Genomic DNA, 12,558 nt, shown 5'->3' on the forward strand with positions numbered 1-12,558 from the left:
CCAGGCACCCCAAGATGTATTTATTGAATGCTTTTTATATGGCAGCAAAATAGAATGACTCTGACTTTATTACTAAAATGAAAATTAAAACAAAGTTAAGCAAACAAAAATAATACTGCATGGTAAATACCACGGCGGAGGAAATACTGTGTGCTGCAGAAGTACTTAGAGGGGTATTGAACTGAGTCTTGAATGATTGAGAAAGGAGAAATTTTTCCATGAGGAAATGTTACCTAGTTAGGGACCTAAAAGAAAAAAGTAGGTACTGGTGTGATGAATGGTAGAGAAAGGCAAAACCGCAAGTGTTTTAGTGTGATTAGGTTAGTGAGTATGGGACCTGGTGATGATGTTGGTAGTTTTGAGAGCACAAGGGATGAATATCAGGTGGTCAGCAAAGTCAGATCAAGGTTTTGTTGAGGAATTTGGACTTTGTTTTCTAGACACTGGGAATCTGTTAGAGTATTTTAAGTAGGGGAAGTACTTGATCAGATTTAAAGTTTTAGAAAGATAATAGTTGCTTACTAGAAAACCCATTGGAAAGGAAGGAGAGTGAGAGCAGTATTACAAATGAGGGTCTAGATTAAGATAATGGCGATGCTTTTTTTAAGTGAGTAGATGAACTGGAGATTTAGGAGCTGAATAATTAGGACTTGGTGATTGAATTTAGGAAAAAGAGAAGAAGATCAAGTAAAGCATAGTGCCTGGTTACTGACTGGATTGGATGATTGTATAGATGATTCATTGATTGCTAAAATTGGGAATACCAAAACGAATGTGTATTTTAATGAGAAGATGGTGATTTAGTTTTGGACATCTGAACTGTAGGTGCCTCTGTGACATCTTAACAGATGACTGGTAGGCAGTTGGGTGTGCTGCTTTTCTGCAGTGAGACATCATCATCTCATCATCTCTTGGCTGGATTACTGCCTACTCCCTGGGCTTCTACTCTTTCATGCTCGTTATTCTTCAGCCAAACCAGTCTCCCTTTGGTTCTTAGTAAATAAAAAAACCTCGTTCTCATCATAGGGCTTTTGCTCTAGGTGCTTTCTCTTTCCAAGGTGACCTTCTACACATGGCTGACCCCTTTTGGTCACTTATATCTTAGTTAAAATGTCAACTCTGCACAAAGTCATTCTTTAATCATTTCATCTAAAGTAGCCACCCATTCAGTTGGTTAAGCGTGTCTACCTTTGGCTCAAGTCATGATCTCAGGGTCCTTGGATTTAGCCCTGTGTGGGGCTCCCTGCTCAGCAGGGAGTCTGCTTCTTCCTCTGCCCCTCTGCCTTGCTTGTATGTGTATGCATGTGCTCTCCCTTACTCTCTCTCTCAAATAAATAAATAAAAACTTAAAAAAAAATAAAGTGGCCACCCAGTCAGTCTTTAATATTAGCCTAATTTTAATTCTCTCTGTGAGTAGCAGTTAATACCGATTGATATTTTCAATATTTCTTTTATTTCTCATTCCCTCCTTGTTTCTAAAGCCCCATACAAGCAGGAGACTCAGTGCCTAGAGCAGTGGTTTGCACGAAGTAGGGGTTTAATAAATATTTGTAAATGAGTGAATGCAGAGTTCTAACTTGGGGAGAGATTTAGGATTAGCTATTAACTATATCCAGGAGAAAACTGAAGTCATGAGTGTGTCTGGGGCAGTTCAGGAAGGGAGTTCAGAGTGAGGAGATAAGATCTTCCAGTACAGAAATCCCCAGTGAGTCAGGGGCAGATGAAAGAGGAGAAACCTGCGGAGAATACTTCAGAAGGAGCAGCCTGGAGAGGTGGGAGGGAAACCACGGGGAATATGGTGTCAGAAGAAGAGAGTGTTTGAGGAATAATAAACATTTCAAGACTACCTTTTCTTCAGTTGGATGCCTTTCACAGGGGAATATGTTACAGATTCCTAGAGAAACCTGTGCTTGTGTTTACAGTGCCTGTTTTTCATCCTTTTTCCTAAGCCCCATCCTCCCTCTGGGCTTCCTGTGCAGTTTTAACCAATTCGTTCTCTTTTCCTTGTGGTGATGGAGAACTGCAGGGACGAATATTGATTGAGAGCTTGCTATTAGAAGATGAAGGGATGGAGAGTGTAATGAGTCCCTCAGTTCCAGAAATAAGCATATTTATTGGAACATAGAAATGGGAAAAGAAGTGATAAAATCATACCATTCAGGAAAAAATATGTTATAATACTCTTCTGAGGTGAACATAGATTCAGGCAAAAGCACTTAATGTTGGTTCTGCTATACAGAATGTTTGAAATTGAAATCCATGACCAGGTTTCTTTTTTCTCCGCTGACTGAAATAAAAATGGTAGTTTATTTTCTTATATTAGAAATACATTGTTTACTGATGGTTTCATTTTGGGCTCAATTTTTCAAAATTTGCTTAGGTCAAATTAGAACTTGTTAGCCATTAGAAAGCAAGTAATTGCTTGATTGAAAGATAATTTGTATATTTAAGGATTTGAGATTGACTTTTGAATAATTCAAATCACATGGTAAAGTCAGGAACAGCTCATTAAGAGGCAGAGACTTGCTAAGGAATCCTTAAATTTTTAAGGAGCATTCAGATGTTTTAAATTTTAGTAAAATTGGTTTTAATTTTGCTAATGACAGCAGATGTGTGGCAAACAGCCAGGGGTTGAGCTTTAAACAAGTGTCTAGAGATATTCATGGATAGACTAGTTATTTATTGAAATCATAAAGATTCTACTCCAGTGATAGAATATAAGTTTATAAATATGTTAGTGTGCCAAATAAGTATTCATACCTGTTTTTGAACCATTTACTTGCATTTCTTGTTTATGATTCTTAGCACTATATTATTAGTAGCATCTAGACAGTTTGTAGTGAGAAAAATATCCAGAAATATCAGTCTTAGAGCAGATTGTTTCATGTGATGTGGTTGAATTACTTTGATCATTGTGAAAAAGTGGGTTGTATCTGAAACTTTTGACGGCAGATTTTAGCTGTTCAGATACTAGGTGAGTGATGAAATGTTTTCCCTTACTTTTGTCTGCGCTATTCTCTCTTCCCACAACAAAATTTTAAGAAATTGATATATAGATTTTTATAAAGATGCTTTAGAATTTGCAAATAAATTAAAAAAAAGACAAAAATGAAATCATATTGAACTGTTTGGTGTCAAGTGTTGTAAGCTGTAGTTATTAATTAGTGTGTTTTAAATTTTTTAAAAAATTTTTAAGTAATTCCTGAACCCAGTGTGGGCTTAACTCACAACCCCGACATTAAGAGTTGTATGCTCTACCAACTGAGACAGCCAGGCACCCCTAAATAGGAGTGTTTGATACTATCATGATGTATTTTGGATTTGATGTATAGTTAAAGCCTTTTGGATTTTGCGTATGTGTTTTAGTTATCAAAACATAATGTACCATGTTAAGTCATTTCTCCAGTTCACTAAAAAAAACCCTAAGGATATACTAAAAATTAGATGTAAGATTTTTGCTTTTATTTTTTTATTTTTGAAGATTTTATTTATTTATTTTTGAGAGAGGGAGAGAGGCACAGAGGGAAAAGCAAACTCTCCACTGAGCAGGGAGCCAGGTGTGGGACTCAGTCCCAGGACCCTGGGATTGTGAGCTGAGCTGAAGGCAGATGCATAACCGACTGAGCCACCCAGGTATCCTTTGCTTTTATTTCAAAGAGCTTTGCCTTTGTTAGTGCCTAGGCTGTTGGCATGTAACTTATCTATAAAACCTTTGAAGGAAGGTAAATCAGTGGCTTAGGCAGAAATTCTTATCAAGATAGCATTTTGAATAGATGCTTTGAGGTATCTGTTCTACTTTTCCTTGGAGTGATAGGTAAAATATAGAAAGAGAAAACTGAAGAAACAACTGGACTCAGAAAAAGTTGTGCTGTGTCCAAGGAGTGTAATAGAAGGTGCTGGACTGTGGTCTGTAATCAGACATTGGCCACGAGGGGTTCCGTTTGGTTAGGATAATAAATCAGGTGCTACATGCATGGCCAGGTGCTGGAGTCAGACTCATTGTTTGAACTTACCCACACGCTCACATATCGGAGGCTAAACTGGCTTCTTCCATTTGTTATGTGAGGCTTTGTCTTGTAGGAAGTTGTAAGTTAGGGAGGCAAGAGGGAAAAAGAGGAATTGGATCCTGCTATTTGCTGGTTTCGAGACTGGATCGAGGGGTGGGAATTTCAAACTGGCGGTAGGAAATCTGGTTCAAGACAGAAAGACCAGATTGAGTTTTGAGGTAGAGCATGAGGAGAATGAAAGGATATATCTTACTCAGAATAGGATACTAATTAACAATTAGTTAATTAATAGGATTGTAATCTCCCAAACATAAAAATACACAAAGGATCATATTGCAATGTGTACATTTCAAATCAACACATTATACACCTTAAACTTATAAAATCTTGTATGTCAATTGTATCAATAAAAAAAAATGCATGAAAAATCCTAGCTGTAAGAAAGCCAACAAAATCAAATGTGTATTATCTCTAGATGATGCTAAAATAACAGCCTGAATTGCTTTAAAATAAGTTTAATATCCTCAGAAAAATAAGTGAAGTACTCATATTTGAAATACATACTGGCAGAGTAAAACCAGAACAAATAAATCTGGAAAAGAGCCAACTAGAAATCTTAGAAATGAAAGTGTAGTCACTAAAATAAAAATTTAATAGATTAGGGGCACCTGGGTGGCTCAGTAGGTTAAATGTCTGACTCTTGGTTTTGGCTCGGGTCATGATCTTGGGGTCCTGGGATCAAGCCCTGTGGTGGGATCAGCTTAAGATTTTATCTCCCTCTTTCCCTACCTACCCCTCTGGCTCATTCTCACTCTTAAAAAATAAATAAATAAAATTTTTAAAAAGATTTTATTTATTTATCTGACAGACAGAGATCACAAGTAGGCAGAGTGGCAGGCAGAGAGAGAAGAGGAAGCAGGCTCCTTGCTGAGCAGAGAGCCCAATGTGGGGCTTGATTCCAGGACCCTGGTATCATGACCTGAGCTGAAGGCAGAGGCTTTAACCCACTGAGCCACCCAGGTGTCCCTAAATAAATCTTTAAAACAAAAGTCTTTTTTTTTTTTAAAAGGTTTTATTTATTTATTTGACAGACAGAGATCACAAGTAGGCAGAGAGGCAGGCAGAGAGAGAGGGGGAAGCAGGCTCACTGCTGAGCAGGGAGCCCGATGCGGGGCTCCATCCCAGGACCCTGGGATCATGACCTGAGCTGAAGGCAGCGGCTTAACCCACTGAGCCACCCAGGTGCCCCAAAACAAAAATTTAATAGATCAAATAGTCATCGTCAAGTAGAGGATTAGTAAATTGAATTGACCCTTGTGTGCATAGGGAAGCAAAAAGATTAAAAAAAAAAATGAAAAGGCACTTAAAAGGCATAAAGCTCTTGGCTACATTTAATAGGCCATTTTAGAGAGAATAGAGAATTTGTTGGGAAGGCCTGTGGTTTCTTCAACTGCTGTTCTCTTTTAAAACCCATGTGGCAAGCCCTGCAGCAGGAGTAGGAGAGACAGTAAATTCTGTGTTTACTGGAGCATTTTACACTGCTGCACTGAGGGCACATGCATCTTTAGTGGGACTTGGAATTCTGGAGAGTTGTCTTTATGAAAAACTGGTTATAATTTTCTTTAAATCCCATCTCTTAGTTTTCCCTTTTGTTATATTTCGGGGAACATCGAGAAACCATGAACAACTTTAGTAATGCAGAATTTGACTTCCGTTTCTTCATGAAGGCTTTACTGCCAAGGAAATTCTGGACCAAAAAATTAATAAAGTTTGGTCTTCTGATAATAAGGATGCTTTCTCTATCGCAGACCTAGGAGGCATTCTAAAGAAACATATGAGATGGTTAAAAGTTCTTCTTTGGGTCATCCCCTTTTATGCATTCAAATGCAATGATAGAACCATAGTGAAGACCAAACTTGGGACAGAGATCACAAGTAGGCAGAGAGGCAGGCAGAGAGAGAGGAAGCAGGCTCACTGCTGAGCAGGGAGCCCGATGCGGGGCTCGATCCCAGGACCCTGGGATCATGACCTGAGCTGAAGGCAGAGGCTTAACACACTGAGCCACCCACGCGCCCCAGATGATGACTTCTGATAGTGAAGTTAAACTGATGAAAATTGCCAAGTTACATCCAAAGGTAAAGTGGGTTTTGCAGATTGCCACTGATGATTCCAAAATAGTCCGTCTCAAATTTTAAATTTGATGCCACACTCAAAACCAGCAGGATTCTTTTGGAATGGGTGAGAGAGCTAAACATTGATTCCATCGATGTCAGCTCCTACATGGGAAGTGGCTGTACGGAGCCTGAGAGTTTTGTGCAGGCCATCTCTAATGCCTGCTGTGTCTTTGACATGGGAGCTGAGGTTGGCTTCAGCATGTATCTGCTTGCTATCAGTGGTGGCTTTCCTGGATCTGAGGATGGAAAGCTTAAATTTGAAGAACTCAGTATCAAATTTATCAGTTATAAACCCTGCACTGGACAAGTATTTCCCGTCAGAGTCAGACTTGGGATTGAGAATCATAGCTGCGACTGGCAGATATTACATTGCATTAGCTATTGTGCTCGCAGTTAATATCATTGCCAAAAAAACTCATATTAAAGGATCACACAGGCTCTGATGATGAGGGTGAGTCGAGTGAACCAGACTATGTATTACATGAATGATGGAGTATATGGATCATTTAATTGGATCCTTTATGATCGTGCACATGTGAAGTCCCTTCTGCAAAATAGACGCAAACTGGATGTGACGTACCATTCAGCTAGCGTATTGGGACCCACGTGTGATGGCCTTAATCACATTGTTGAGAGCTGTGATTTGCCCAAGGGGCATGTGGGCGATTGGATATTCTTTGATAAAATGGGTGTTCACACTGTTGCTGCTGCTTCTGCTTTGGATGGGTACCAGAGGCCAGCTGGGTGCTATAAAATTTAGGGGCTGACATTTGATTCTGTAGCAAATCTTGAATCACGACTTCCTGCCCTAAGTAGAGGACTAGGACGTCAGCCCCCTGCCTGCATCCTGTGCCTGGGAGAGGAGGACAATGCGTTCTCCCGCCGCCTGTCCTTCAGCTAGCATTCGCGTGTGAGTGCCATTCCTGTAGCTGTTAACTTCAAGTCTAGCTTGGGTTGTGGGATTTGAAGGGACAATTTAAATTAATTACTGCTAGTTTTGAAATGTCTTTGTAAGAAAGATTGGCACGGATGCAACAATATGGAACACTAGGGAGATGGAGTCATTTATCTGTGTTCCTGTGGAAACTAATTGAATTTTTTTTTAAAAGATTTTATTTATTTATTTGACAGAGAGAGATCACAAGTAGGCAGAGAGGCAGGCGCAGAGAGAGAGAGAGGAGGAAGCAGGCTCCCTGCCGAGCAGAGAGCCCAATGCGGGACTCGATCCCGGGATGCGAGATCATGACCTGAGCCGAAGGCAGCAGCTCAACCCACTGAGCCACCCAGGTGCCCCTGAATTTTTGTTTTTAATGGGAGTTTTATTCACCTCTCACACCCGCTACTGAAGAATGCCCTTCAGCTGCTGAGCAAGCATTTGTAGCTTATACTTTGGCAGAATGGGCCAAAAGCATAGTGTTGTGACCTGTTTTCAAAATAAAGTATCTTGTGGTGCTTGGCTGCCTCAGTCATTTGGGTGGGTGTCCTACTCTTGGTTTTGGTTCAAGTCATGATCTCAGGGTCCTAGGGGCAGGCTCTGCATTGAGCTCTGCGCTCAGCAAGAAGTCTTCTTAGGATTCTTTCCCTCTTCCTGTCCCTCCCTCTCTGCTACTCTTCCTGATAAATTTCTTTGAAAAAATATTTTGAGGGGCACCTGGGTGGCTCAGTTGGTGGAGCCTGAGTCTCTTGATCTCAGGGTTATAAGTTAAAGCCCCACATTGGGTGGAGAGATTACTTAAAAATAAAATCTATATTTAAAAATATCTTGAAATTAAGAAAAAAAAAAAGAAAAAAGAAAAAACTAAGTAACTATCCTGAATTTTGTTTTGAGCTCCAAAAAGGGAATAGATTTAAACATTTGTGTGTATTGTTTAGCTTTTTTTTTTTTTTTTTTACTTTATTGTGTGGTAACTTACTGTGTGTATGCTTTTGTGTTTTACTTCATTACATTTTGGTAAGATTTATCCTAATGGTATATGTGTCTGGTTCATTCATTTTCATGGGGATAATTAGAGTACATACTTTTGAGGGCTGTGTGAATTAAATGAGTTGATAAATGCAAAGTGCTTAGAATAAATAGTGGTTGTCACATAGTAAAGGCTCAAAGAAAGATGGCCATTATTATATTTATAATATTCACCACTATAAAATCTATGACTATAACAGGGTATAACTGTCAATGCTTGTAGACATTTGGGTGGTTTCCAATTTGAAGCAACAGACCAGTGCTGCTCTGAAATACGCATTTACTTTTCTCCTTGTACTCTTGTGCAAGTTTCTATTAAGGCAAATATATTGCCCTAGAAGTAGAATTTGCTAGGTCACAGGTTACGCTTGTGTTCAACTATATCAGATAATGGTAACTTGTTTAGCAAGGTAATTGTGTCTGTTTGTATTTCTACCAGCAGTATATGAATTCTCATTGCTCCAATCCTTGCCAACATTAGCTATTGATGTATTTCTTCATTTTCTTCTAATGATGGTTGTAAAATGGCTTCTTGTAGTTTCCTTTGGGTTTTGTCCGTAATGCAGCCATTTCTTCATATGTTTGTTATTTACATTTCCTTTCTTTCTTACTGTCTTCTCTGTTTTTCTAATGAGATTTTTTTTTCTTGTTGATCTAGAGTAATTCTTAAATATTGGTAGTTATCATTTGTTGATCCTATTTATTAGAAATATCTTTTCCCAATTTGAAGCTTTTCTTTTCTTTTTTTAAAGGATCTTTTGGGCGCCTGGGTGGCTCAGTGGGTTAATAGCCTCTGCCTTCGGCCCAGGTCATGATCCCAGAGTCCTGGGATCAAGCCCGGAATTGGGCTCTCTGCTCAGCAGGGAGCCTGCTTCCTCTCTCTATACTTGTGGTCTCTGTCAAATAAATAAATAAAATCTTTAAAGGATCTTTTGATGGACAGAAGTTTTGAATTTTGATTTAGCAGAATATACCCATTTTTTCTTGTTTAAGAAATCTGTCTGTACCATAAAAATATTGTCTGTTGTCTGTTAGGTGTGTAAATGCCTTAACATGTAAATCTTTACCTGAAATTGCCTGTTTATGGGGTGAGGTATATTTAATTTAATTTTTATTTAATTACTCATTTATTTTGGGGGGAGGGAGTTGTACAGTTGTCCCAGTAGCCACTTGATAGTCATCCTTTCCTCATATTGTATCTCTACAATAGTTTTTTTACCCCCAAGATTTTACTTATTTATTTGAGAGAGAGAGCACAAGCAGGGGAAGGAGTAGAGGGAGAGAAAGAGGGACAAACAGCCTCCCACTAAGGAGGGAGCCCAGCATGGGTCTTGATCCCAAGCCCCTGAGATCATGACCTGAGCCAAAGTCAGATGCCTTACTGACTGAGCCACTCTAGGTGCCCCTCTAGAGTAGTTTTGAGTAAAAGAATTCATAGTATGTGTCATCGTTTTGTTCCTTATTTTAAGATTTTATTTATTTATTTATTTATTTGAGAGAGAGAGAGAGAGAGAGAGAGAGAGTGAGAGAGAGTATGAGAGGGGGAGAAGGTCAGAGGGAGAAGCAGACTCCCTGTGGAGCTGGGAGCCCGATGCGGGACTCGATCCTGGGACTCCGGGATCATGACCCAAGCCGAAGGCAGTGGCTCAACCAACTGAGCCACCCAGGCACCCTGTTCCTTATTTTAAAGAAACGCATCTAAATTTTTCACCATTGAGTATGTTTATTAGAATTTTGTTTTATTTTTTAAGGAAATCCCTTATGTTAATTTTCAAAAGTTTGAAAGTTGTATGGGTGTTGAATATTAGTGAATGCTTTTTCTTTAGCTCCTGAAATGATTCTATAGCTCTTGTTCTTCAGTCTGTTAATTAGGGGCATTGATAGGTTTACTAATGTTTGACTACTCTTGAATTCCTAGGATAAATACAACTTGGTCTATCATGTATTATCTTTTTTATACATTGCCAGATTGTTAGCTAATATTAAGTTTATAGGTTTGTATGAAAACAACTACTTATTGTTACTTTTTTAAATAAACTTTATAGCAGAAAATATAGGCGCTGAACTGAAAGCTCCACTTATTAAGCAAGAGCCTCTCCAAGTAAGAGGTAAATATATTTTATTCTGTTTTTCATTATAATGGTGTTTTGAATATACAAAATTAGTTTATATAGAGCTCTGTATAATTGTATTATTCTGAGTATACTGCCTATTTTTATTTTTCTTTAAATATACTGACTGTAAAGATTTATACTCCTGCTTATAAGCTAATTTCTACTGAAGTTCACTTTGCATTTGGGTTATAAATTTGGCGGTAATTATTTTTTCAAAAGCCCAAAGAAGGAAGTAATGGCAAATAAAAGTCACCCATTGCTTTATCATTTTTAGAAAAGTAATGTGATTAAACAGACCAGTACCTTTCAGTTCCAGCACGTTCAAATCCAAATAGAGTTTGGACATTCTTGTCCAACTTTCTTTTTTAGGAATAACTGAGTGACGAAGGCAGTCTTGTTTGCAGCTCTGCTCTTTGTAATGAACTATGTCTCCTGTCTACAAAGCAGCGTGTTTGACAAGGGCAATAACTCTGTGACTAGAAGCACCATGGCTTTGACATCAGACAAAAGTGGATTTGGTTTGTGGTTCCAGGATGTATTAACTGTATGGCCTTGGACATTTTCCCTGTGCCACAGTTTTCTCCCCTCTAAGACTGTGCTAAAAAATGGGATTTCTTTTCTAGGATAACCTTGAAGATGATCCGTAGTATATATAGTGACAGTTAAAAATAATTAACATTGATAGCTGTCACCATCATCAATACCCTGGCCAGGACAGGCCAATAGGGATTTCCGTATACTTTGAAGAAATCTTTAAAAAGTAATTTTAAAAAACACTCAGTTTTTCAGAAGAAAGAATAATTATTTGCTCCAGAGGAGCTCATCTGGATATAGAATTTTAGGATTATTAGAGTAAGCCAGTTTAGAGACTTGAAACTCACAGAAAAAGATTCCTGAACTTCCTTAGATGTTTTTTCAAATAAAGTTTTGATTTTTATACTGAACTTTATGTTTGGAATGTTCTTCTTATTTTTGCATTCGATTTTAATAGTTAATATGATATCTTAAGAGTCTTTTTTACCTACTGTATTGATGAATCATTTTAGTCTTAATTTGCTCTTCCCACTTCAAAGTACAGAGGAAAACTTGTTAATTAATATCTGAGAATAGAATATGAAGCATCAGGGTGATAGTTGGAAATGGAACACATGACTTTCTGTTGTTTTGCCCCTGCTCTTCAGATATTTGCTTATTTTATTTATCTGTGTCCTACAATCGAAAGTCTCAGTTTCTGATTTATAAATATAGACCTATATTGGTGTAGTTTTTGATTCACAGGCTATAACTGATGCCAAACTGATACTTTGTTATTGATCTCTGGGTTTTTTTTGTTTGTTTGTTTGTTTGTTTTTTTAATGAACAACTTGATACTTGGTAGTAGGGAAACAGTTTAGTAGAAGGTAGTATTTTACCTATAATCTGTAGTAAATGTTCTATAATTTTTAACTGATAAAAATATTTCTTATGTTTACTTTAGCTTTCTTATGGACTATGGTGAAACAGTACAGCAGCTTTAGGCTTTTTTGACTGCAAGTCATATAAGAAATATTAATGACCTCTACTATATATATATATATATATATATATATATATACACACACACACACACACACACATTATTGTATGTAACTGAAACAAAAGCTTTCACAAAACGTACTTATTCATTGTATGTGGTAATGTTTATTCACTTTTTATTTGAATTTTTTATAAAATGCCGGTTTTACCCTGCAGTTTAGAAAACATTGAACAAGCATGTGATTTTTTTAATTGAAACCTCCTTTTTATTTAGACCCTAGACAATTTATTATTATTTTTGTAGACCATTTATATTGTATTAGTACAATTTAAACAGACCAGGAATACCTATACAGGGTATCCATTAGACAAAGGGTTGAAATTTGGTGTCAGTTACAGATGACTTAGGAGATAAAATCTAGACGGCTACAAATGGAATTCTGTCCTAATCTGCACTTGGGAGAGTTTCTTCTTCTGGTGCCATTCGGTGCATCAAGAAAAACATCAGTTTTTCTATGAAATTCATTAGTGAGCCCTCTTAAATATCAGCATATGTTCATCTTCCAATGTGATTTCTAATTGTCCATATTTATGTTTTTTTATATTTTTGGATTTAGTCAAAGCAGTCCTTAAGAAGAGGGAGTATGGACCAAAGTACACTCAGAATAATTTCATCACTGGAGTCAGAGCAATAAATGAGTTCTGCCTTAAATCCAGGTATAGTAGTTTTTTTTTATAAAATGTGGTAGTTCTAGCTCATCTACATAACCTTGTATTTCTTAGAA

At 37.6% G+C, this 12,558-nt stretch overlaps 1 protein-coding gene and 1 pseudogene across 2 annotated transcripts in view; both read left to right on the forward strand.

The window, feature by feature from the left end:
- The window catches only part of SLC30A9 (solute carrier family 30 member 9), an 88,624-nt gene that overhangs the window by 15,801 nt on the left and 60,265 nt on the right, over positions 1–12,558 (forward strand). The window contains exons 3-4 of one of the 2 annotated variants that reach the window (XM_004764076.3): positions 10,190–10,252; positions 12,391–12,490. In XM_004764076.3, the coding sequence (XP_004764133.1) occupies positions 10,190–10,252; positions 12,391–12,490 (163 nt within the window). The remainder of the gene's footprint in view (positions 1–10,189; positions 10,253–12,390; positions 12,491–12,558) is intronic. The other variant, XM_004764078.3, reaches the window with a different exon arrangement.
- On the forward strand, positions 5,983–7,320 carry LOC106006990 (annotated as a pseudogene).

This window comes from Mustela putorius, unplaced genomic scaffold, assembly GCF_011764305.1.
Source record: "Mustela putorius furo isolate JIRA1106 unplaced genomic scaffold, ASM1176430v1.1 tig00000083_pilon_pilon_pilon, whole genome shotgun sequence".
Classification (NCBI taxonomy): domain Eukaryota; kingdom Metazoa; phylum Chordata; class Mammalia; order Carnivora; family Mustelidae; genus Mustela; species Mustela putorius.